Raw genomic sequence first — 26,984 nt, 5'->3', positions numbered from 1 at the left:
TGGATTTTAAAGATCTTTATTTTTTCTGGTTACAAAAGTAATAGTCTTTACACACACACACACACACACACACACACACACACAGACACAGAGAGAGAGACAGAGAAAGAGAGAGAGACAGAGAGAGAGACAGAGAGAGAGAGAGAGACAGAGAGAGAGAGAGAGAGAGAGAGAGACAGAGAGACAGAGAGAGAGACAGAGAGAGAGAGAGAGAGAGTAATAGTCATTTTAAAAAGTCCCAACTGTACCTAAGTATAGAATTCAGAAGGCAAAGGTCGCTGTAATCCTATCCCAGCTTTTCTGGTTATACAAGTAAATGGCGGTTAGAAAAGTCCCAGCTGCCAATGAGTGTATCACACAGAAGCCAAAGGTCCCTTCATCCTACCCCAGAATGAGTGCTGTCAATCCTTCCAACATTCTTTTCCGGGCAGACCCTGGTAAACCAGGCTGGGTTCCCGAGACAGACATTGTTACCACCGCAGGCTTCCTGAGGGCCTCCTGACCTGGCCTTAGTTTATTTTGTTACTGTAACTATATACCACAGCCTGAGACGCCTATATACAACACAGGTTTATTCAGCCCAGGTTCCCAAGGTTCCCAAAGGTCAGAAGTTCAAGACTGAGCGGCCTCATCCATGGAGCCCTGAGCAGAGCAGGGCATCATGTGACAGGCAGCCGGTGCTAGTTCAGGGCTCTCCTGGTCTTTTTATGAAAGAGGAACTTCACAGTCTGCTTGGGTAGGGACCCTAGTTTCTGGACCCATTGAACATTCCTTAGCTCCCAAAGGCCCCACCTCCAAATATATAGCTGGATTTCAGCAAGAGCTTTGTGGAGACATTCAGACTCTAGCAGTTCCTACGAATACATGGGTTTTTAAAAAACTCATTCTGCTCATTCTGTGGATGTACTGGTTTATTTTATAACATTGATGCAATTTCTGCTCTTCCACATTATTTTGCTATTATGGCATTTCAAGGAGCAGCCCAGATTCCACGGTATTTCAAATCAGCATGAGAAAGGTGGTTCTTCCTTTTCAGTGACAGCAGGGGAACACTGCCTTACATTTGGCATGTATGGTCAAGGGCCAGGCCAGTCTCCTGGGCATCACTGTGTCTGATGAACCCAAGGCCCGAGAACTGCTCTGGTCCCATTCAGTGTCATATTTGCTTTTCAATAGAACATGCTATTTTTCAGTGCTGGAAATCGAACTCAGGACCTTGCGCTTGCCAGGCAGGTGCCTATGCCATTGACCTACATCCCCGGCTGAGTGTGCCATTCCTGATACCCTTGATTTGCAGTTGTCCCAATATCCAGATCTTTTTCAAGAACACATGGACATTGTGAGCTGTTTCTTGCTGTTTTCTTTTTTTGGTACTGAAGATCGAACTCACGACTGCACGCTTGCAAGGTAGGTGCTTATGCCGCTGAGCTAAATCCCCAGCCCTCTGTTTCTTAACTTTTATTTCAGAGAGCCATTTACTTCACCATGGAAAATGTGGCATGTGCATGTGGTCGGGTGTCAGCGTAACTTCAGTGAAGCTGCTGTACACAAACATGACCCCTGGGCTGATGGAGAAGGTGGTGGGAACTTAGCTGCTGTTTGCCCTTCTCTTGAGATTCTTCATTGGAGGACAGTGCAAAATTCCATTCTGAAAGAGAGAAGCAGCTGATGGATGAGATTATTTTGCAGCAACCCTTTTGTTAGTTTTGAAGTTTTCCCTTCTGTGTAAGTATCTGTCCCTGGTCAGCACCCTAGATTTAAACCCAACATGTATAGGAGAAAAATTAGCTTGTTCTCACAATCTTCTTCTGGATTCCACTTAATGATAACACCATTTTGTCCCTGTTACTTAAATCCCTTCCCTAACCCTTCCTTCTTTTCCCATTTCTTCCTGTCCAGGTAAAAATCCTTAAAATCTCATGCCTGTGATAACTTTTCAAATGATCCTGGGAGGCACATTGCTGGATCCTGGTGTCACAGACTAGGCCGCTCCACAGATGTCCTCAGGACAGGAACACGGTCCCACAGAGGGGCAGAAGAGAGACCAACCCTGCACACAGTGGCCCTGAAACGCCTCAGAGAGGATCCGGTGAGCCGGGCCTAACCGCTTAGAGTTCACAGGAAGCCATGTGCCCTAAACCACCAGACAGAGCTGCTTCAACCTCTCTTGACCTCAAATTTCTTTGCCTGCATTTAAAATTCTCCTGCTACTTTATTTGCACGTAAGGACTTCACCACCAGCACCCATCTGTGCTCCTACTCTTGACCCAAGACTTTTTTTAAAATGGGGACTTAGCGCTTACTAAATTTTGTGATCATGCTGTTGAATCTTCAGGGAAATTTCACTTTTTTTTTTTGGTATTGGGGTTTGAACTCACGACCTTGCACTTGCCAGGCAGGCACTTATGTTGTTGAGCTAAATCCCCGGCCCTGAAATTTCACTTTTCAGCTCCACACCCCACCACCTTCCTGTCCGCCCCAGTCATGACAATACCATTATCAGTTGTTCCAAGGTCTTCCCTCCGCAGCGTATACTCCTCTTCCAGTTTTTCGATCTTTCCATTTGCCCTTCAATTATGAATTCTTTCAGGGAGATCCAAGCTCCCTTCTCATTCTGAATGCTCTTCCCTGAGGTTCCTGTGATGAAAGACAGACCATTCCTGGGTTCAGCTCGATTGTCCCAGCTCCTAACTGCAGTGCTCCACTTTTCTGGGTCAAGAGGGACCCCGGGAAGGCTGGGCAGTGGCAGGGGAATCTGGGTTCTATTTCTCCTAGTTTGCAAGAGGCTCTGAATCCTGCCCATGGGTCGAGAGTGGGCCAGACTGCATTTCCTGTGACATCGGCAAGCAGCAAGGACATGTGGGTGGAGTGTGGTGGGGCCTGTGGATAAATCCCTGCAGGAGCGGAGAGCTCAGGATATGAAAGTTTATGAACTCCTTCTCAGGAAGCCCCACAGTGCCTGCAGCCTGGTTCCAGGTCCCACTCCTGCTCAGTTACCCACACAAGCACCTGCTTCCCTCTAGAAGCTCCTTCATCCCAAGAGTCGAAGAGCAGAAGACCACAGAACTCACCCTCTTGTTCCATTTTCTGCCTGTATAAAATCCCCTTTGCCTTGCCACAGCTCACAGGAAGCGTAGGGGCACGGAAATCCACGGTGTTCTCTTTAGGATTTTCTGAAAGAGACAATTTGAGCTTACTGGGTCTCCTTTTACTCTTTCTCCTGAATGCTTCCATCCCAGGGATTCTCACAGTAACCACATTTATTGTAATAATAGAAACGGTATCAGCGAGATTCTCTGGTCAACCTGCTGGGAGTCTCCCATTTCGAGCATCAGACTTTTTAAAATGTGAGATATGAAGATGCAATGAAGGTAGGTAGCAAGGTGACAAGGACAATCATTATTGTAAAATGGTATTTTATTTTTATTTATTTACTTTTTGCAGTACTGGGGATCAAACTCACAGCCTCAAGTTTGCCAGGCAGATGCTTATGCCACTGAGCTAAATCCCCAGCCCTAAAATTGTACTTTCATAGCAGCTGCAGGACATAACAGTTACTTAAGGCTTGCTCTCTTTGAGGAAACTTACTGCAAAATCAATCAATTGATTGATCAATTGATCAATCAATCAGTCCTAAGGGCCTCAAAGACAGAACAATCCTGGAGATTGGGCTCTGGCTTGTGCCTTTCAACTGTCAACAATGCTACTTCCCACAGCCCTTGATCTTGGAGGAGGCAGGGACACCGATGCACAGAGTATCTCACTTTCAAACACATGTGATCGGCCACCACTGGTAACCCGCCAGCAGCAATATGCATCCTAGATCACCTGCTTCGATCACATCCACAAAACCCCACAAATACAACCAGTGCCAGACTTAATGTGCCTCTCCTGAGCGCCCCCTCTCTATTGTGAGGTGCACTTTGAAAATTCTGCCTCATAAACCTCCTCCTGCCTCTCACGGATGCGTCGTGAAAATTGTTTTCCTGTGGTGAAGTCAACAAACTCTTTGCAGCAACCCTTTTGTTATATAATCTACTCATAGGCAGGATGAGGTGGGGTTCCCATTTCCTGTTTGGGGGGACTTCCTTAGACCCTGCCCAGTGAGGAGGCTCTTATGAATAAACTGCTGCCACCTTGATGTCAAATAACACATTTTTTAGTAGAACATACAGGAGTTCTTCTAAATGTGCTTTAATTTGCAAGGGAATTGGGCACCATCTACAGTCCTGTAGTCCTAGGCAGAGGCCTGCTTATCTCTCTGTGCTGAGGGAAACCGCCTCCCCAAAATACTGCTGAGTGTCCCCGTAACCAGAGGAATCTTTGTGGACAACCTTGTTTCCTGATTCAAACCAAGATTTGGGTCAAATGGTGATCACTGAGTGGAGGTTGCAGTCTTCATGGCTTGCAGTCATTTTCCTTTTGTTGCTTCCTTATTTCTTTATAAGGAAACCTTGGATCATTCTAGATTATTCTGCCGATTGCTCATGGGGAAACGTGGCAGCTCAGAGCCGCAGAATAGGCATCCTGGGTTCAGATGGGGGAGAAGCAACTGTGAAAGGGGCTAAAATCAACACCAGCAATTCCTGCTGCTTCCCCTCCGATGCCTCTGTGGTGTGAATTCACGCAGGGCTGTCTCCTGCATGAGAGGGCAGGCATGAGAGGGCAGGCGTTTCGTGACCCACACTGAGGTACGGAGTCTGCTGCACCCGCAGCAGGTCAAGGTGAATCCCTGGTCTAATGTTCTCGCACCTCACTTGTTGAAAGAGATGAAGGGTAACACACTGGACAAGCAAGAGCACTGCTGGAAAAGAAAACAGCTGCATGGGGGTGAAGAAGCCATTCGCTGCTTTGGAAAGATCTGAAGCAGAATCAGGCTAGAGGGAGGGACCCCTGGGGAGTGAGGTTCCCCCAACAGAGCCTCAAAGGAAGTCCAGCCTTCAGGGGCAGGGGCTGGCAACACGGTAGGCATGGATAGGAGGTGGGGGTGAGAAGGACGCACTGGGTGGGAAGAGCTTTGCTTTAACAGCCAGCCAGCTCGATCCACGGCGTGGTCAGCTCCCCCTAGAAGCCGGACCTGGTGGGCCTGTCATCTCGCTATCCCATCAGTATGCATCCCCGTGGTCCAGTGTGAGTGGGTGACTCTCCCACAGCCGCCAGTCCATTTTCTAAGGAGGCCACAGAGCAACTGATTGAGATCACAGTCACTAAGTGTGAGCAGAACACAAGGAGCATGAGGGTACATGGTTAAACAGCACTGCTCATGCACGTGAAAACACAAGGAGGAAATTAAAGAACAGCCTGATGTAGCTGAGTAGTGGAATGGGAGAATCCCACTCGGCCAGCCGAAAGCGAACTCTCGGGGTTCATGGGGAAAAGTCACCAGGAGAAGATCATGGGTGGAAAGACAGAGGCCTGTGGAGAGCTTTGGAGCTTCGTGATGCACACGAGGTGCCTGGGGTGGGGTGAGGGTGGACCCGGGAGCTGGAGAAGTCATCAAGGGAACAGCAGGAACAGAGAGCACTTGTGTCCCTCACCCTCCCAGCGGTCTGCAGTAAACAGAAGCAGTGACTGTCTTTATTTTACAGAAGGGGGAGGTTGTGCTCATAAAAGACGAGCAGGTATCTTCATGTATTTACTTATATTGTTAGTTGTAAAGAACAAAAGGCGTGGAATTAGAACCACCTATATAGAGTTTAGCTCATGCAAGTGTTTAGCCCTTTAACTATATCTGTAGAATTACCTCTCACATACTATGAAGCTTAGATAACAAAGTGTAGCGCTAGGTGCTTTGCCAACTGCAAAGTGATGCACCTACTTAGAGACACATCAGGGCCTTGGGGCCCAGGGGTCCCTTTGCACTGAGCAAAGGCCTCAGGCTGGAAAGGACCCATGTGTACACTGAGAATGATCTCCCAGCAGAGGGCAGCAAAAGCTGTGGTTTCAAGGTAATGTGTTAAGAAGGGCAGCTTTTCCCAATTCACACACTTGCAAGGCATTCACTCTCTGTGTAGGAAGACGCCCGACCACTTGGCTTGTTACCTAGGTTATGGACTATGGGGTACCGAGGACCTGGACACAGCGGGACAGGACTCATCACTTCCTGACCTCCTGTGGCTCTCACGCCATAGACCTGAGGTGCTTAGATAACAAATCACAGCTGGTGGGCACCAGGGGAGCCTGTGGGTGTCCAGGGGAGTGAAGGAGGAGGATGGGAGGGAGAGATTTCCTTTGGGGTATGTGTGAGGGGTGCACAGGAGAGGAGGCATCCAGTGCTCATCGGGGGCCTGTGAGGCAAGCGCTCTAGTGGGGCACAGAGCAGTGGCTGTCAGTGCTGGGGGATTTTGCCCTGGGGGACAAGGGGCAGTGCTTGGGAACCTCTGTTGGCTTGCATGGGAGGCAGGAGCTACTGGGACCTAGTGGCCAGTGGCCAGAGGTGTTGCAGGGTGTCCCACGACACATGTGATGGCCCTGTGGTGAGTTATCTGGGTCCGAAATATCAGTGGTGCCAACAGTGGGAAACTGCCATGAGCTACACAGCTACAGATAAACCAGTTTGTCTATTTTAGTAACAAACAGGGCCTTCACGACCTGCAACTTTTCAAGTAAGTTAGAAGACAAAAGCAAGCTTATAATCTGTGAGGATGGCAAGCATGAGACCGGCATGGGCAACTTAGCAAGATCCTGTTTCAAAATAATACATTTTAAAAAATTGTGGATATAGCTCAAAGTGAAGGCCCTGAGTTCAATTTTTGTTTTTTGGTACCAGAGAACTGAGCTAAACCCCCAGCCCTCTGAGTTCAATTTCTAATACACACCCACACACACACAAAGACAAAAACAAGACAGAAGGGGGTTGGAGAACATGGTGGATAGATAACAATAGCTACGGAGGCTCTCTGAGATAGCCAGCTTAGAATCCAGGAATGGTGCAGTGTGGGGAGTCTAAGCAGGGGGAGATATACCCTGCTGACCCAGGAACGAACTAAGCTGAGAGAAACCAACTGGAAATGCAATCCTGGTGCTATGACTGGAACAGAAAAAATCTTAGCACCGAAGCTGGAAACCGCACCTCTGGAAACTGCAATTTGAATTTCCTGCCACCGCTGCTGCGTCTGAATCGGCACAGTAGGGATAGAGAGGCGAAAGCTCTGAGAGTGGGAATCAGCGAACCGAGTTGAGAGTGGGACTGGCGGGGAGCCCTGCATCGACCTACGGTGAGTGAGAGGAATGGGGACCCTTCCATAGACTAGGAGGCTCCAACAGAGGACATTCTGGGACCAGGCAGACTAGTCGGAACAGGACGCTGCAGTGACTTTAGTCGCATATACCCAATTCAAGCATGATTGGTGGGGAGTGCCTGACCTGGGTGACGTCATGGTCTAAGACCCAGTAGGCTAGCCCAAACCAGGTCCCTGTGCCTGGCCGTGCACCCTAGCAGTGAAGCCTTCAGTAGGTTGACCTGGAGGGGCGGGCCCAGCAGAGGCTGCCCAGGTCTGTGTCTCCCTAGTACACTGCAGTAGGTGGGAACACCTAGCCGGCAGATTAAAACAAACTGTAATGGACAAAGAAAGAAACTGGGCCTCCTGTATACATCTGTATGGAAGGAACAAAAAATATGAGAAGAGGAGGCAACAAGAAAGTGTCCTTGGTCTCCAATCCTGAGAACACTGATCCAGGAAATGTAAATACAAAGGAGAATGAGGACAGAAAGCATGCAATATCAGACACAGCACCAATAGACATAAAGCAATATCTCCAGAGTTAACTCATAGATGAGTTCAAAAGTGAAGTATTTAATGAAGTAGAGCAAGACATAAGTAGAATAATTAGAGAAATGCTAAGCACCGCCCAAGAAAAACAGATGGTGGAATGGAAGAACAGAAAAACAGGGGAGAATTGTTGGATGGAGAAAATAGAGAAAACATAGAATACATGAAGCAGATTCAAAGAGATTACCAGGAAACTAAAAACTCTACTGAAAGCTGGCATAACAGCTTGAAAGAAACTAAGAATAGATTAGCTGAACTGGAGCACAGATTTGTAATGTGGGAGCAGGAAATGAAAAACTTCTTAACAATAACAAGGAAACAAACAGCAATAATACGAAGGCTAGAAGATGATAAGAGGATCTATAACTTAAGAATTAAGAACGTAAAAGAAGAAGTAGGGACACAAACAAATGAACTACAAAGGCTATTCACAGAAATAATCCAGGAGAATTTTCCTAATTTAGTAAAAGGTAAAGATACTCAGATGTATGAGGCATACAGGACCCCAGCCACCTACAAGCCAAACAGAACTACACCCAGGCATATAATAATCAAAATTCCAGAAATCCAGAACAGAATATTAAAAGCCGTCAAAGACAAGAAACAGATCACTTACAAGGGAATACCCATCAGAATTACAGCAGACTTCTCGGCACAAACCATCAAATCATGAAGAGCGTGGGGCGAAATAATTCAAGCTTTGAAAGATGATAACCTCCAGCCAAGATTGATATATCCTACACAACTGTCCCTAGAAATTAATGGAGAAATAAGGTGCTTCCAGGATAAAGAGGAACTAGGGGAATTTGCAACCACCAATTCAACTCTACAGAGAATACTGCAGGACATTCTAAAAGCAAAAAATAACAAGATTCCAAAAACAGTAACAGAGAGGCCACAATGAATGGAGCAGAAAACAAAATGAAGAAGACAAACTGACAACTAGAAGAGCTCAACAGAAATGAGGCAGAGAAAGCTGGACATAATTTCTAATATAGATGGCCTAGATACCCTAAGTTCGGGGAAAAAATAGAGAATAGCAGGCAGAGTGGATCAAGAGATAGGGTCCACTAAGAGACTCTTTATAGGAAATTTAATTAGCCTGAAGAAGATTATATGGACCAAAATCAAACATGAGAAAATGGAACTCTATGTGATAGGGAACCAGAGAGTAATAGGGGTAACTAGACCAGTATATATGGATAGGTTGAACAGACAGGCTTTAAGAAATGAAGAAATATAACTAGAAATCCAGCCCAGGAGTGAGAAAGTTCAGAAACACTTAAGTAAATAGCAGGTTGCCCCCCAATACAAAACCATGAGGGTTGGGGAGACCCAAAAATGCACAGTTCATTCTGGGGGAGTAAAAGGGAGGAATAGTCCTCAAAAAAAAAAAAAAAAAAAACCAGCAGAAGATACAGCTAATAGTGTATCAGGAATTAAAAGCCCTATTACTCGCACCACTCTGCTTGGTTGGAACTCTTTCTGTCCTAGTTTGTATACAAGCATTGGATCTGAGGGTCATGAACGGCTGTCCATAGCATGGGGGACATCTTTAATTCCCTATTAACTCAATCAGGATCTATGTATGACTTATCCTGTTATATCATGACCGATCTTAGTTAAATGTGACTTGTTTGATTGCTGCTTATTATTGATAGATTTTATTCAAAACCTGTAAGGTTGATGCAACAAGTTGAGGAATACAGACAACTATACTGAAAATGACAATGATTCACTATGATATCCATTCTGACTTGATTACTACCTGTTTTTGTAGCTCTATACTATCTATAAAGTTGTATTTCTGTTAATTCTGTTATGTACTGATATGCTCAATTATACTTTATCTGATGATATAGCTAATTCTGTTGATGATAACAAGAAACAGCACAGTGACCAGGACTCCTTATATAGCAGATTTATGTCTTTTTAGTTTTATATGTCTATAGGAAAAAGTTTAGTTCTGTCTTGCTTTGTTATGTTTTCCCCTCTAACATAGAAAGGATAGAAATACATGTTAAGACTCAAGCTTATGTAAAACTTATAAACAGTTTATGAGCACTGATCTGATGACACATGATGAAATGAACAAAAACTTTGAAAGAAAGAAAGTGGCCCTGCAGTACCCAATCGTGATTCTGGAGTGTTATGGTGTGAAATCCAGCAATATTATTAATCTTTGTTCATAAGGATTTTTATCTAATATGCTCTGTTAGGTCTCAACATAAATGAAGATATGGATAAACGCATACATGTCTAATTGTATAGGATTGATAGCCATAATACTTAGTTTTTGTTGGATAGTTGAACAGAACTGTTTGCAGTCTTCCTGATTAAAATCCCATTTATATGTTCCACTTGTGTACCTTGAACAACTATTTATAGGGGGACAATATGTATACATCAGCTAGTGATTTACTATTGTCTATTTCTTTTCTTTGAAAGTATGTACTATTTCTGTCTGTTTTCTATCTTGTTTTGTCTTTCTTTAAAAAAAAACGAGACAGAAACATTGCAATAGGCATAACAGGGTTAATTGCTTTAAGTGATTAAACAAAATAAGAATTAAAAAAATGAAATGAATTTTATAAAAATTGGCACATATAAACAGATTGCCTTCAAAAGAAACATTTAAATGACTAATTTATTTTAAAAGCAGATTCTTTAGTAAAGATAGACTAGACAGTGGTACAGTGAGTCACGACCCTCAGCAGCCTCGGTGTTTCATTACAGGCCGAGGGGGCCAGACTGCCTGCTGCCAATAGTTTACTGGAACCCAGCCATGTCCGCTGTCTATGCATTCGTCTTGGCTGCTTCTGCTCTAAATGCACACTGAGTGGCCATGACAGGCTGTATGATCAGCAGAGCCCGAACTGTTGACTGGCTGGCCCACTCTGGAAAACGTTTGCCAAGGGCTGGCTTTCTTTTTTTTTTTTTTTTTTTTTTTTTTGTCTTTTTCCTTTTTTTTATCGGTACCAGGAATCAAACTCACGACTGCCTGCTTGCAAGGCAGGCGCTTATGCCGCTGAGCTAAATCCCTGGCCCAACAAGGGCTGGCTTTCAACCAAAAAAGTTTACATTTCCTTCATGCTATTCGATCATCACACCTCAGATGGGGCATAGCCCTGTATCATAGACACTTGTGGTTTCTTGGCCACAGAGCATTGCTGGTTTGGGAACAAAGAAGAAAACATGTGACCTGAAAATGGGGAACTGGAAATGGTTCTCTGCCCTGACCTACGTCACTTCCTGAAGCTGAGCGGTGGGACGCTGGCAAACAGCAACACAGCTTTACGGGAGGCAATGCACAAAGAAACTCAAGGTAAGCCCACTGGAATATGGTTTTTGGCTTTTGTGTTTGGCAAAGTGGAAAGTCTTCACTTATTTTTACTGTTGGTGAAGGTACAGGCAAAAGCATACAATATAAGATTAACGCATTATAAGTAATTGGGTCAATTTGATAGTTGTCATGTATTAACTCAAAATATGCAGACCTCTAGAAATGCACCATCAAGAAATAATCCTGAGCTGGACCTACAATCCCAATACTGGGAGGCTGAGGTGAGGGATCATGAGTTTGAGACCAGTCTGGGCTACATGGTGGGTTCAAGCCCAGCTTGTGCTATATAACTTGGCCTTGTCTTCAAAACAAAACAAAAGGAAGCAAAACTCAAAACAGCAATAACCAAGTAACAACAAAAACCCAGAAATCCTGAGAAGGTGTCCACTTGGAGGACTGGTGCCCTCCCAATAGTGGGTCTGCAGGGATTGGAGAGGAACAGCCCCCACACAGGGGTGGGTGGTGGCTTTGCCAAATGGGGAGTGGTCACATGAAAACACACCATCATGAACTGCATCCTGGGGACTCGAGTACTTCTAACAACCACTGCGGCAGAGCCTTGCCCCGTTGTCCTGTTTCTCTACTGGTACTTCTCGATTCACCAGTGGCTGCACACATCCACCCACCTCCCTGCTTCTCCGGGAGAAACCCTCCCCACTGAGCCCTGCGCTTCCGTAGGCAGATTCCACTGCCAGCCTTACCTGCTGATCTGGACTTCTGGGCACATTTTGCTCTTGTCTCTTGGGTCCTTGAAACCACTTTGGAGTTCGAGGATGGGTCTTTCCTTTGCTCCACTGCTTGAGGCTTCTCCTGGACTCCGTGCCCAGTGGGGGCTGCCTCTGGACCATGCAGTGACTTGTGAATATTTAAATTGTGGTCCCCCAGTAATCCTCTTTTTCCTCTTATTAGCAACTTTCCTTCCCATGCCCAGCCCTCTCTCTTTTAGATCTCTGTACTCCCTACTTCATTTTATTCTATTTCACTCTAACACACACACTCTATCTATCTATCTATCTATCTATCTATCTATCTATCTATCTATCTATCTCGTCAACCTTTCTTTATTCCCCCAAATCACCATCAGCTCTCACTCCAGGTACCAGCTAGTTGAAACCAACCAAATACTTTTAGGGGACTCCTAGAGCTGTGGAGCTTATCTCCTGTTTCCTGTTTGTGACCCAGCTGCATTTGGTGGCCACATTTGAGTAGATGAATGCAGCCGCATGGTTTCAGGTAGAGTGGCAGCCATTATAAACACCTCTCCTGGTTCCCTCAGGGCCTGGGTGTGACAGGAAGATATCCAAAGGCTCCTATGCAGGCACCTTTATGGGGGATGGTGCAAGGAGTGAAAGAATTGGGGGCAAAGCCCTCCCGTGACGGTGGCTGCCTTGAGGGTCTGTGGAGGGTGGGCCTGGAACTAAGAATGTGCAATGCCAGGAGCCCAAGGGTGAGTCTGCTTTACTGCAGAAAGGAAACACAGATTTCACTGGCTGTGACTTCAGAAAGGGATGACCACTGTTCAGTAGCACAAGAACGTCTGTTTGGATCTCAGCAAGGACCTAGCCAGGGCAGAGCCACACCTCCTCTCAGCAGGTGGACCAAGGACCTTTCCCAAACGCCCAGGCCACTTCTGGAGGAAGCACCAGTAATGAGGGACCCGGCCTGGTGAATATGTAGCCAAAGGAGACCGGATAATCTGGAAGGGTTTAAGATTTGCCTTTATTTGATAAGTTACTTCTTTTCTCCATAAGGAAAGGAAGACTTTAAATAAAATGATAAAATCAAATCTCTTAGAGAAAATAGAGGACAGCTTTTCTTTTTTATAACACAGGAGAATGTGATATGCATATTTTTAGCTTTATTATTTATCTTTCTCCCCTAAGTTTTGAGACGCCTTTTAAGGCGTTTTAGTATTTTTAATAAGGATGCTTGATTAACTATAAAAGAGCACAACTCTTAATGCCTGTTAGACTGGACATAAAGAACATGGGGAGTTACGGGTCGAGTTTCAGCTTTAGAAGATGAAAAGAATACGGAGGATGAAGGTGATAGCTGTGAACATTGAGCTATACACTTAAAAATGACTGAGATAGTAAATTTTATGTGTATTTTACCAGAATAAAAAAAGCACGGAAACTGAGTGTGGTGGTGCACAACTGTAATTCCAGCACTCAGGAGGCTGAGGCAGGAAGAGTATGAATTTAAGCTCAGCCTGATCTAAACAGCAAGCTCAAGGCTGGCCTGGACTACAGAGCAGGAAGGACCCTTTCTGGAAAAGCGTAGGTATTTAAAAAGTACATTCTCTGTTGTATATAAAATAAAGTGGTAAAGCGATGCCTTTAAAAATTCATCTGCACTTTTTTTCATTCAAATACAACAGGAAGACAAATCTATAAGGGCCTGACATCTCCTACTCCTTTCTGTAACCTGACAGAGAAGTTATCAGGTAATCTGTTACTTCAGCAGAGCTGGTCAGCTGACATTGCCTCAAGGAAACTCTTTGACCAGGGAATGTCCACTGTCCCACAATTCTACAGATGGTCCTTTCCCCACCCCTTGATGCCCAGAGCATTTGGGGAGTGAGCATCTCAGTACATGGCCCATACGGACCATCTGTGTCTGCCCTAAGCTTGGGATACTAAGAATTTATAGGGCTATTTGGGCTCTACCACTCTACTGAGAAATTTCTTTCAATAATATTTTATTTATAATAGCATCAGGTTTTGTTAGTGGTGTCTGTGGCCCATTTGCATAACACAGTAATAACTGTGCTTAGACAAACTGTCCTCTGTCTGATCATTATTCAAAATTTGCAATATGGAAAATATGCTTTCCTTCATTTGTTCCTGGATGTTACCATGTAGCCTAGAAGAGATACTATGTAAGTAATTCCGCTAGAGTATGTGGAATCTTACAAAAAATAATCAGTGCTGAGTGCTACTGAAACACATAGTTAAGACCGACTTAACTAATTCAGTGGTCAGAATATTCCTTCTTGTGGTAGACATTTATGCCAGCACCATTGATAAAAAGGAGCTAGCCAACATATATGGAGAGCAGAAAAGACTCAGTGGAACTTGTCAATAAGCTAACAGAGCTCAGTCAAGAATGACTTAGGCTCTTGTTTGGAACCTGTGTAGATAAAGACCCTCACCTCAAGTTAAATAAATTCCAAACCATCCCAAAGTTTGGCAGGCCCCTCATGCTCTAGCATCTCTCTCTGCCCCTACCTTGTTCCACAGTCTCCTTTAATCATCATTATCATCATCATCATGGTCATCCAACAACACCAGCCTTGGGTTCTTGGTACTTTGGAGTCTCTCTGCCTGGACCATCCCATCCAAAGTGACTCCCACCCCACTTCTACGTCATTGCTATGACAATTTAGACACATGGAGGTTATAATGCCAATGGGAAATTTGCAAACCACGATGACCCATTAGCAGCTGGTTATATACTTCGTGGAGGCAGCCTGAGTTGGAAGTGCAGACTTGGGAACCATCGGTGTAGAGGTGGTAAATGAAGTCGGGGGCGTAGCTGACAAAACTCAGGAAGTGTGAGAGAGCGTGGCAGGAGGGCATGGGCACAACATGCTCAGGAGGACCTCTCACCTTTGGTTAAAGGGCACAGACTAACTTCTTTTTTACAGAGTACCTTAAAAGGCCGCCAAACCCATGATTCTGGACACTGGAATCACCATAAGGGTAAATTAAGTCAGGGGAAAGGAGCTTTATGTCACTGGCTTAGGTTCTGTTCCCCTTTACGGCAATGGTCATCACGGGCTGGCAGTGTCCATTCATCATTCAACACAGCCCAACTGACTTCTGCGCCCTCTCCACCAACGGTGTCTAACCTGTGGACCCCCATCCTGCACGGTGGCAGTGAGTGAGGAGGAACTGTCTTGGCTGGGTATAAACATATTTACTGCTAAGTGCTCACAGGCTTTCCAGTGACACCCTGGGACTGTCTTCTCTAATCTCACCTCTCGTGTCTCTGGCTTACTGACATTTCCCTTCTGGTGCCCCTGCTCCCCACTGATCTCCTCCCTTCTGTCTGCTTTGCTGTACTCCTCCTCCTCTTTTGGGATTTCTGAAAGCAGGACTGGATCCTGGTTTCTCTTCTCTTCTCTCATGGATCTGGACACCTTCATTTACTGATGATCCCCATGTTTTTAGCTTTGGACCAAATTTTTCTTTTTTTTTTTTTTTTTTTTTTTTTTCTTTTTCTTTTTTATCGGTACTGGGGATTGAACTCACGACCACACACTTGCAAGGCAGGTGCTTATGCTGCTGAGCTAAATCCCAGCCTCTGGACCAAATTTTTCCTTGAGTGCCAGACTGACATATGGTGGGGAGATGAACTTTTCCTGATTTCTCAGTACTCCAGTACTCCTGTACAAATTCCCAGCTTCCGGTGATACAGAAATGTCTATTTTTAAAAAGAGAGAAAGCTCACCTCACTTCTCCTAAACACATTTTACTCTTCACCCGCTGTGAGAATTGGGTTTGTGGCTATTTGTCTAGTTAATTGCTCTCATCCAAAAGGATAAAACTTCCCTTATCTCCTGAGAGGTCCAAATGCTTATCCCAGGACTGGGTTCTTAGACAAAGTCACTAAATGTCAGGAAAACTGGCTCAGTTTCCTTCTACGTATTAACAAGTCAAAATAGGTGAAGTCCAGAACTTGGAGATATATTTAGGTTTAAAAGCCAAAGACAACTGGGGTTTCTTTGGTCTTTGGAAATTCTAAAAGGTTTGGGTGAGGACCTAGGACCCTTCCCATCTTATCTAAAGTAGCAAAGTTTTAAAATTCATCAATTAATAGGGGAGGCAGATGGCTGTTCCTCCTGCATGTAGGCAGAAAACCCACGCATCACCCATCGCCTCTCTGTGACATGTAATCTGCTTTAAGCAGAAAGATTCTTGCCCATCTCCAGTTTATTCCTTACACAGCATCAAGGTCTGAAATCAAACCCTGTCACTTTAAGCTCAGAATTCTTCAATGACTTCCCACTGCATTTGGAATGAAATCCATCCGCCCTGCCCTTCACTAACAAGCCTCGCGTGAGCTCCCTCTGCCTCTGGCTGTCTCTTGTGCCTGCATCTTACCTCTCTTCTTACGTCTTTTTCTTGGAGTTGACCAGATACATGGTCTCCTTTTCTTTCCTGAAAACAAAGGATACATAAGTTTTCATAGTCACAAACAGCCCTGCCAACCTTATTTGTTACAATTATTGAGCATTCACTCTTGGTTTTCAGACCACAGTGGGTAGGAAGTCACCTTAGAAGAGGCTGCTTCATGGAGTAACAGGGGAGGATTTCTTCTGCCCTCTAAAGTGGCAGGCAAAGAGAGGTGTGTGTGTGTGTGTGTGTGTGTGTGTGTGTGTGTGTGTGAGAGAGAGAGAGAGAGAGAGAGAGAGAGAGAGAGAGAGAGAGGTATGAGCCCTGCAAAGCCAGGTAGAAGGATTGCCCCAGAGAGGAGTGAACAGGAAAGGAGAGGCAGTTGCAGGCAGGGTTTGGAGCAAGGTAGGGTTTGGAGCACTGCTATTGGGACAGGAGGAGATGATCCTCTGATCCCTTAATACGAAGCCAGAAACAAAGTCATCTCTTGAGCAACAGAGATTTTAAAAATAGAGTTCAAGGTTTGAGAGGCTTGTCACAGAAAGTGTGATTGTCACACCGCGTGACAGGATCATTTCTACATGGATCACGAAGGCACAGCACGTGCACGGTCCACTGTGTGACACCCAGCACTGCCTGCTTCTCAGATGCAGTGTGCAGAAAGCAGGAAAGATTCCTTTCAAACCTACCAGAGTTCCAGGAAAAGACACACAGGGAAGGCAGATGGTAACAGAAACCCCACCCCACTCCCGCAGCCAGTACAACTCAGTTTCCTAGTTGTCCAGGTCACAGTTCCTGTTCCCATTCTAGTTGCTTCTGTCTCTCAGAAATGGCTGGTCATGGTGACGCACATTGTACAAACCAATCCCCAACTGACAAGCCATTCTGCCTCTGCTTTCTTATCCCACAAAAGTCCTAGACCACCAGAGATCAGGGTCTGATACTTTGGGGATGATCTCAATTTCATGCCCATCGACATAAAATAAATCTGCCCCCAATGCTGGGTGTCCTTTCAGTGTTTCTGCTCGCCATTGTGATTTTAAGAGGACAGTAAGAGGTCAGAGACTGAGTGTTTAGAACAGACATCAACATTTTCACATCAGCTGTTTCCTTGCTCATAAAACCTAAAAGAACATCAGAAATAAAAACCTATGTGAACTACAGTGTAATTACAAGCAAAAGTCTACCACACAAATAATCTTTGTTTCAACTGTTGCATCCAAGGCAGTCTTCACTTGTGAAAACTGCAAGTTCCATGTAAGTATCGCTTACACTGATAACACGTATATTTTGTGTTCCTGTCCTTCCTTGTAGGACAGAGTTGACATTTTTTAGGTCTTTGGGATGCTGCACTTGCCTGTTGCCTGTCAGTTCACCAATGTGCTCCACAATTTTTTTTTTGCATAGTTCCCTTGGCAGGAACACGGGTTTTCCTCTGCTGTACATGATCTTTTATGAATTCCAGTCCTAATCCTCTAAGAAAATGTCTCTGTGATACTTTGTACTTGCTATTTTCTTGGTAAACTATCAAACTATGCCACACTTGTTTATGATCAAGCAAAACACAAACATCGGCTAATGTTTTGTGTTTCAAGTGACATCATAGTCGCTGCATGAATGGTCTGCTCTACCGCAGGTTTTATTGTAGAAAGTTACCATTTCAGGTTTCCATTTTGTTGAGGTTTCCCTACCAATATTTCCATCATGGTGCAATGTTGACATCAACAGTACCGGTTTGTTTTTCTTTGCCATGTATGAGGCCAATGTTATATTTTTCTGAAATCCAAAGATTGTACGATGTGTCTTGGAATCCAGGCTGATAAGAAAAGTTGTGAAGAAAAGCAGAGGAAGCCTGTAAGAGGCACAGGTCAGGAGTGGCGATCCAAATGAGCTGAAAGACCACGGCAGAGAATAAACCATAAGGAAGAAAGCAGAGAGTATTTAAAAAAAGTTTTTTAAAGATTAGGCTGAGGAGAGATCAGAAGTTGAATGATAGGTGTAGGTGGAACAATCCTCAAGGATAATTATCAGAAAAGGAATCTTTAAACTAATTATGGGGAAATGGAGCTGGGTTTGAAATATGGGAAATTCTATGGATTGCTTCTGGGCAGGAGAGGTCAGGGATTTGTGGAGGAAAAAGTCACTGGAAATCGGCAGATGAAGAATTTGAGGGGCCGGGACACTGAATGGGAGGTTTGCCAGCCATGTGTACCTTAAGGCATCCAGGGTTTTGGCAGGTCCCGAGGACAGAGACAGATAGTCCCTGAGCTCTGCCAGGGAGTGATGATGAGGCCAGAGGATGGTAGGCTGGGAGGGAAGGAGTTTTAGTTGAATGGTTGGACATGAGAGGAGAGGATGGAGAAGCAAGGGGCTGGAAGGGGTGGTGGGTATCCAAGCTGCCCCCACCATGGGTGTGAGTGCTGGATGGCACAGAATACCTGGCCGGGTCTTAGGAGGGACCAGGGTCAGGAGGTTGTACAATTCACATGCTAAGTTGTGACATCAGAGGCTGATGATTTCAGAACAGGCAATTCTGCTGGGGGAAAATGCCTTATTGTTTCTTCTAATTTTCATGAAGGTCTTCAGGGAAGGTGCAGTGAAAGGGAACTTCGGAAGCAAACCAGGCTGACTATCACGAGTCTAGTCACACAGCGGGTGCTCATGACAAGATGTCACCAGAACAGCAGAAAGCGGCTCTGAATTCACTTTGCTGACATCTTCTGAGAAAAAGAAATTCTTACCTTTCTGTTTTGGAGATGTTCTGGGTACTTCCTGGGGCTGTGCTGGGTCTTTGGGTTCTGAAGAAGCATCTTGTATCACTGATAAAAGAAACATAAGGTGTTTCTTTGGTAACTATGGTAAATGTTTCCATTTAAACAATTATTACAGTAAAAGACACATTGCCATGAATCGCTCTCAAAACCCTCTCCCCCTGCCCACTTCAAGCACACTCGTCCTGTCATCCTCACCACTTTCTGATGCAGTTCTGGAGGTCCTCTTTCGTCAGTATATTTATGAGTGTGATCAAAATGATGACTGAATGCTGTTACCTCGTGCCATTCCACGGGAAAGGCAGGCCCTTAAAACATTCTGGTGTGTCCTCGTCCACCTTATCACTAGGTCTGGCACCAAGGTCTTAGTGACCGTGGAAAGTAAACATTTTGAACTGGTTCAGGATATCAAGGCAGCCATGACAACATCACTAAAAACACTTTGTTTTAAAAGAGGACTTCCAGAGCGGCTCCAGAAAGGAGCCATAACAGTGAGCTAAGCGACTCGAAGTGAGGAGGATTTCACCACATTTTTCAGCTACACCTGTGTATAATTCATTTCAGAGCTCAGACAGGCTGAAGATGATCAGCGGGAGAACCAGAAAGGTCAAGAGGGCCTGTGGCGCACACCTCAGTGTCTCCTACCTAGGAGCTCTGCCCTGATTTGGTCACTTGCAGTGGTCCTTACCTGTGTGACTATCAGGGAAGCACACAGCCGGGCCTCAGTCAGGTCCACTTAGAGAGATTCCTTCACCAGAAGGAAGAGAGTCAGGGAGGGCAGTGGGAAGGGTGACACTGCGTTCTGATGGCGACCGAGGCAGCAACCATCTTACAATAAGTACGTGGTGGTGCTAAGATGTCTGCATGGGCATTGGCCCGGAGGTTCCTACCACAGCCTCTCAGCTGGCGGTGCAGGTTTTCCCTTCAGACCACGTTACCTTGCTCAGGGCAGGAAGGAAGGCTGGGCATCTCTTGTGAATCTTCTTCTGTCTTTGTGTTAGATGCTAAGCTGTCACTGGCCACTAAAGTAGAAAGAGAAATCATGACAGGTTGTGGAAAGTGGGTTTCAGGAAGGTGGGTGAATGATCAAAATGTCTATTGCAGATGGAGCGCTGAGGTCCAAGGACGGAGGGTTGGGCTCTTCCAGGAGTGGGAAACAGATGAGCGCTCGGGATCCTTCTCAGAAAGGGCTACGTACAGGGAGGTGGGTGCACGGAAAGGACCAGGTCAGTGACAGAGGACCCTGGGGTGCTAGGCACCTCTTGCTGGGGATACATGGATGTTAGACAGCCTCTGCTTCTCACCTGGAGCGCTTCCTTCTCCCAAGATGAGCCCAGGAAGTGGCACATGAGGGGCAGAAGGGCCGGATGGTTGGTCCGGGCTCTCACTGACTTGTTCCAAGGATGCTCTGGCCTCATGGACTGTGTGCGCACAGAACAGAAGCCTTGGTGGAGGTGACTGGGGTGGGGGCAGCTGCAGCAGGGTCTCGAGGGAGCTCCCTTCTTCTGGGTCAGCAGGAACTCTGAGTGGGGTTGGTGTGGCTCTGCTCCACTCTCCGTAGGCGGTGCCAACTAGGGGGAGGGAAGGATCACACATCAGCATCTTGCGGACCCTAAAGAAGCTAAGCATTTCTTAGCATGGAACTTTTAACTAAGATGGAGATGTGGACTGACCCATTGTTTCCACAGAACCCATTCATCACTACCAGTGTCCGTTTTGAGTCTTTTCTATTTTACTATTTGATTTAAGCATTGGTGGTAAAGTAACTGCATTTATCCCCAGTCTGCTACCTGTGGGGTTTCACACATAAAGTTGAGTTTGACTTTGTACCCAGGGATTTAATTCTTTGGGCTTCATCAAATTTAATAGGTTATGTACATGCTGTAACTTTAATGGAAGTCTTTGTTTTAATAGTAAATACATTATATGTCCCTTGAAGAAATAAGATAAAACAAAAATTCCTTATCCGAGTGGATTAGGCCATTTATATTCTGATTTCTGCTCAATTCTGCAGATTCGGGTCCTGTGCCTTTTTTTGAACCTCATGACCCAGCCACACTCAACCTTCTCTCCCATTCCTAATACCCCAGGGCCTCAGATTCCCAGAGGCTGCTTCCCCGCATTGGTTTATTTTGGGTTTCTGCTATGATTCTTCTGTCCTTTATTTCAGGAAGCAAAGTTATGTCGACCAGTGAATGGAGAAAGGAATGAATTTGGAAAAGGGATCCAGGGGAAAAAAAAAAAACCCAGACTTGCATATCCAAAAGACGCTCGAGCCCAGCCAGGCCAGGGCCACCTGGGCACATGGGTCATCCTGACGCCCAAGTGAATGCAGCATACCCTGGAGTCCGAACTTCTCCTGGTGCCAGCCTGATGGTGTCAGGAGAACATGCCCTCAGGCAGCTGCTCCTGCCTGGAGGGGAACTTCCCCTTCACCACCCCCTCAGCTCAAGGAGCCATTTCATCCTTCAGGGAGAAGCTGCATGATGGAGAAGTGTCAGGGGGCACATGTGGCACTGTCAACAGTGGTGGCTCCACCAATGACAGCGTCACAGTCCAGCCAGATCTGGTGGTCCTTCCCTTGCCATGCTCCAAGAGCTGAGCTATACTTTGGCCAAACAGCTTTGTCCTCCAATCCAGAATGATTTGGTTGTCTGATCCTTACTCTGGCCTCTGTCTTCCCCTCTCTGTCACTGCTTCTTTTTCTACTCCTTTATGTGATGTGTCCAGCTACTGTAGTTTGACTACGGAATGTCCCCCTATGGAAAGCCCGTGGTCCCAGGGTGGTGATAAGGAAGACGGTGAAAGCTTCAAGATGTGGGACCAAGTGGGAGGTCTTTAGGTCATTGCGTGTGTGTGTGTGTGTGTGTGTGTGTGTGTGTGTGTGTGTGTGTGCGTTGTTCTTGAAGGGGGTTGTGCAGCTCTGCTCTCTCCTCCTTTACTCACTCTGGTCACGAAGTGAGCAGCTTTGCTCGCACACCTCTGCCATGGTGTTCTGCCTCACCAGATGACCGACATGCCAGGGCCATAACCGCCAAAACTGTGGCCCCATGCAACCCTCTGCTCTTTATAAGGTATTAACTCAGGTATTTTGTTATGGTGACAGAAAGCTGTTATACCAGCTCGTCTTCTTTCCCAGTGGACTTCCTGCTGAATTTTCCCCCCCGTCCTTTCTTTCTGTGTTTATGTCCAGTATTCCTTTTCTTCCTTTTCACTACCTTTCTTCCCTCCTCCAGCCTTACAGTCTGCCTTTCTGCTGGCTTTGTTTAAAACAGCAGTTACAAGTTTGGGCCCAAGTATTGGCAGAACCAAACAGGACTCCGGGTCCTGTTTCTAAATGGACAAATAGCTTGGGGAAAGTCACTGCCAAGGTTTAATCTGCTTGTCTGCAAATACAGTTAATAATGACTCCACAGTGTTATTTAAAGATCACATTAGATAATCATATCAAGTGGTGGGATAATGCATAAACAACAGCAAACAGAAAGGTATTTACTGTTTTCCATTCCTGTGTCTTTCTCTCCTACTCTCGCTCTCCTTCTTTATGCCACACCTGGTCTTTGTAACTTTGCATTTCTGTCATTGTACGCATCCCCTAGTTTGTCCAGTATATTAAATGTTACACTTGCCTTCAAATTCATAGACCAGGCAAGACAGAAATGTCTGCGTCTTATAGAAATTCATCTCAGAGCGTGGGGCTCAGAGTTAGCAGGGGCTGCCGCTCCAGCCTTGCTGATGAGTGAGTGTGGTCTGTACCTTCTCACAGGGAAAGCCGGTCTAAAGTGCATAACCACACTGGAAACAAGCCACAGCAACTTATCACATGCAGAAGGTATTTGAGCAGCTGCATTACCATTTATGAAGCTTCTGAGAATCGTCCTCAGATTGGGGTATTCACACAGGTTAATCTGGTTGAACAGTGTCACCAGGAGTGACAGGTTAAAAGTCTTCTCCAGTTTGGTGAGAATGTTGTGCACCACTTTGGATATAGGAACCAAATTTCTACAGGCTTCCAGAGACTCCTTTTAAAAAAAGGAGAACCATGTTAGTAGGAATGATTACACAGTTATAATACACTTGTGTTTTCTAAGTCATGAGAAAGCTAGTTAACTCTCGTTAAGGAGAAATTTAACAGAAAACATAGGGTCAAATCTTCTAAGGTAGAGAGGTCACAGTCCTGCATGTTTACTTCACATACACTTGCTGCCTGGTCATGGGAATAAGTCACTTTGCCTTCTTGAAAGGGTGCCACTATGTCCTTCTTCAAGGTTCAGGGCAGGATGCTTCAGAAGGGGACATAACAGGAAGTGGCAATTCCGTGGACTTGTTAGCTGCTGTGTTTTGCTTGCCATTCCATCTGGACGGATTTCAACCAAAGGGAGATCACTGAGCAAATGGCAGGGCCCTTGATCATTATGGGGCAGCCCACAAGGTGGGAGAGCATTTTCAGGCAGAAATGATGGGTACTGAATAGTAAATGTGAGTGAGATAAATACTCAGTTACAACTGAGACTAGTGTCATGAAAGGAAAGCTCAGACTACCATGAGAGAGTAAAAAGGGGGTCTGCTTGGGAAGAGCAGGTTAAGAAGATCAGCTGTGGAGGACCTTCCAGAGAGTAATCTGCAGAAGGAGTTGGAGGTGGCTGGATAGAGGGAAAGACAATTCCACCACTGTTGCCACTTTCTGGACCTTGGAGCTCAAAGACACTAAATGAACAAACAAACAACCACCCCTCAAAAAAAAAAAAAACAACCCTACAACAGTACAAAAAACTCTCTCAACATTATATGAAAAGAGCACCACTTTCCATTCAAATGCTGTCCTATATCTCTCAGTGCCTGCCTGTCTCGCGTCAGAAGGAACCGTGAGCCGTATGCTCTCAGACACAGGGAAAATGCCTGCAGCGGGTGAAGGGCAGCTCCTCCTTGCAAGATGAGATATATTCACACATCCATCCAGAACTGTGAATGCAAGTTATTTGGAAAAACGAGCCTTACAGATATAATTGAGCTAATGATCTTGGGATGGGATCTGTCTGTGTTAGCATGGGGCCAGAACCCTAAAGCAAAGGGAAAAGACATAAAAAACAGGAAGAGATGTGAGGTGAAAACAGACACTGGATTGATGCACTGGATTGATTGATGTGTTTCAAGTCGAGGACGACTAAGCACCATCAGCAGCTACCAGAGGTAAACGTTTCTCCTCCGAGCCTCTAATAGGAACCAACACTGTCAACACCTCTGACATCCAGAACCATGAGACAATACACCAAAGCTGTTTTAGGCCGCCTGGTTTATGTTCATTTGCCATGGTCACCCCCATAACACCCCCAAACCAATATGGCACCCACAGTGCCCTCTCTTCCAGCCACCTCCTGTTCTGTGACAACAAACACCAAAGCGGGTCCTGCATCCTCCCAAAGCCCTCATGGGTGGTGGTTTGAGATTCTCAATACCCCGGCCCGCTGGAGCTGGGCTGCATGGGAAGGGCTGATGTGACTCACCATATACATTCTCTCAGGGATGAGGGACTTGTCTCGCAGCGATTCAAAGAAGGGAAATGGCTTGTTTATGGCATAGGCGATCTCCAGCTTCTGGTGCACGAAGTGCCGAAGAAGAGCCTGTTCCAAGGCCCTGCTCACAGTGAACATCCTAGGCAAAGAGGCAGGTTGAGAAACAGCCACAGACTGTGAGGGGTCTGGGGAGCTGCTCTCTGTACCAGCGGCACCTGCAGTTCTGGTCCCCCAGTAGTCTGCAAAGCAACATCTGCCAACAAGCCTTATGGGTACAGGAAACAGAGACAATGCCCAGCAACCATGGAGGCCAAGTGTGTCCTGAAGGGGCTGCTGGTATAAATGATATTAAAAACAGCTCCTGTTCTTTGCTTTCTGGGGACCAGATTTGCTCTAAGAGTTTCATCGGCAGTAACTTACGTGATCTTCACAAAACCTCACAAACTGGTTATTATGGTTGCACCCATTTAATTGTTGGGGATCGTGCCACACAGAGGTTTATGAACTCTCACCCTTGGTTGTGCAGCTTAGAAGAGGAGAGGTGGGAACAAATGCCGACTTTCTGGTTGTAAGCTGATGGCTGTAACTTACATGGAGCTGGAGTAAACCAGATGGCGGGGCTGTGCTCAAGCCATCCATTAGCAAGGCTCATAGGAAAGGGATCACTGCCAAATGGGTCAAAGGAGACCTGATAATGTCTGGAGACACTGGAGAAACATTCACAACATTTCTACACAAGCAGGCCACACATAAAATCATGAATGAAGTCTGATTAGTGAAGGTCACATCACTGATTCATTTCACGTATTTGTTTCCTATCTCAGGAGAGGCCCATGCCTTTTTCTTACCCTGAGCAACACTTACAAAAATTGACCATTTATGGCTCATGAGAAAAGACCAGTAAATTACAGTAGGTTGAAAATTTACACATGGCACTCTTGACAAATTGTCACAAGAAAAGGTAGTATGCACAAAAAGTGAAATTATCTAGAGATTTTTAAAACACAAAGGAGACCCAGATCCACTTTTTCTAACTTCCTTTTGTGTTAAACAAAAAATTAAACTGTGATGAACACCCGCATCCAGGGATTTAACCCCACTGCCAGAGTGAGCATCTCTGCCTTTTCCTTCTCATTGTCAAATCCTTTATATCTGGCAGAAAAAAAAAATCATAAAAACAATAATACACCACGGTAAATAAGCCACTAGCAGTCCTTGATCATGGAGAAATTCTAGAAGCTAGAAGATAAATAGAGAAATCTGCTATCCACACAGGACGTAGGGGAAGCGTGTATGGCAAGGACTATAGTGGGGAGGGGGGACAGTGAATTCCTGCTAAGTAGCAGAAGGTGTTGTGGGCTCAATGCATGACATTCATTGTGTAACAACAACAGAGAATAGGGTGAGGCTGGATTCATCTGCTGGGGTTCCCAAAAGATGGCAGCAGGGCACAGAGAAGCTAAGGAAGCAGCCCAAGGTATCCAGCAGCAAAGCAGAGTTAGTTGCACTCTCACAAACTAATTCTCACTGTGTCAGATACTGATGACCACGTTCAACTTTAATTTCATTATGGGTCCTACGTATGAATATGCAAGAGCAAACATCTAAGCAGCAATAAAAGGGTCAGCCACGTGTGCCCCTAACAATATGCAAACCAGGTGCCCTCACTAGAAGGGAGGAATACAAAGACAATTTGAAAATACATTTGCCTAACAAAGTGGCCAAGACAGAAAACAATACTAAGCCTGTAAGCCTGGATATTATCACGGGTGGAAATGCAGATAGATCCAAATGTCTCGGACAGTAATATAGTATAATCAGTGTCAAATGCTCTAAAACGTGAGTTTCTTTGAATTTTCACTTCTAGGAATTTAGTTCAAGGAAATAATCATGAATATGCTTGACGAAAAGATTAAAAGTTCATGACACACGAGGGAGGAAATCACAGGGCTCTCCCTTTTCCCTTTTCCACCAGCTGCCTGGGCTGTGCCCTGCACAGCAGGTAAGGAACGTGGGCCAGCGCAGGGTCTGAGCCCACAGAGGTAGAGGGCAGAGCTCGGTGTCCACCACGCGGGCAGGAGGAAGGTAGGGGCGGCACAGAGCTGAGGTGTGTCAGCTTCCACTGTGTGCCCCGTGAAGTCCCACCAATCCTCTCTGGAAAACACTGTTTTGCAAAGACCGAGCCCCAGGGCTGGCTCCACTCCTCAGCGGCTGCTCTGCCCGGAAGGCGAGGGTGAAAGCCCGCGCCGCCTGAACTGCAGGCTACGCTGGCCACAAGGGGCAGCTCACCTGGGCCCTGGGTTCGCCATGGCCTCCCGCACTTTCCAGGTTCCCGGGGCTGGACTAGGATCCTCCCGGGAAACACGCAGATCTGCTTGGACGGAAATGCCCGCGACGGAGCAGCAGGTCCGCGCGCGCCTGGGCCGGGCTACCGAGGAAAGAAAAGCGAAAGCGCGCGCAGCCGG

The 26,984-nt window shown here is 45.8% G+C and overlaps 1 protein-coding gene and 1 long non-coding RNA gene across 2 annotated transcripts; one reads left to right on the top strand and one right to left on the bottom strand.

Moving 5' to 3' along the window:
- Sp110 (SP110 nuclear body protein) lies at window positions 1-26,966 on the bottom strand. Its single transcript, XM_063237132.1, has 11 exons — window positions 26,809-26,966; window positions 24,511-24,658; window positions 22,860-23,028; window positions 20,311-20,577; window positions 19,945-20,028; window positions 18,977-19,054; window positions 16,224-16,280; window positions 11,817-11,954; window positions 3,072-3,173; window positions 2,495-2,637; window positions 1-1,648 (listed from the first exon to the last, which is right to left on the bottom strand). The coding sequence occupies exons 1-11, from the start codon at window positions 26,826-26,828 to the stop codon at window positions 1,589-1,591; spliced, it is 1,266 nt and encodes a 421-aa protein (XP_063093202.1). The 5' UTR covers window positions 26,829-26,966; the 3' UTR covers window positions 1-1,588.
- On the top strand, window positions 10,958-19,088 carry LOC134473278 (uncharacterized). The gene is made up of 2 exons (XR_010043463.1): window positions 10,958-11,097; window positions 18,814-19,088. It is a non-coding gene; the product is annotated as an uncharacterized LOC134473278 (long non-coding RNA).
- Window positions 26,967-26,984: the final 18 nt, after the last annotated feature.

Source organism: Cavia porcellus, unplaced genomic scaffold (assembly GCF_034190915.1).
Source record: "Cavia porcellus strain 051 isolate PalLab524CR breed Dunkin Hartley unplaced genomic scaffold, mCavPor4.1 scaffold_26, whole genome shotgun sequence".
NCBI lineage: Eukaryota > Metazoa > Chordata > Mammalia > Rodentia > Caviidae > Cavia > Cavia porcellus.
The sequence above is the reverse complement of the archived record's forward strand: the minus strand, read 5'-3'. Positions and strand labels throughout refer to the sequence as shown.

What these genes read in the sequence shown, in the direction of transcription:
- Sp110 (XM_063237132.1), bottom strand. Translation starts at nt 26,828, where the DNA reads ATGGCGAACCCAGGGCCCAG. An exon ending in GGGAGAAGGAAGCGCTCCAG is followed by an intron (nt 20,029 to 20,310) that starts GTGAGAAGCAGA and finishes TTTCTACTTTAG; the next exon opens with TGGCCAGTGACAGCTTAGCA. An exon ending in GCAGAAAATGGAACAAGAGG is followed by an intron (nt 2,638 to 3,071) that starts GTGAGTTCTGTG and finishes CTTTCATCACAG; the next exon opens with GAACCTCAGGGAAGAGCATT.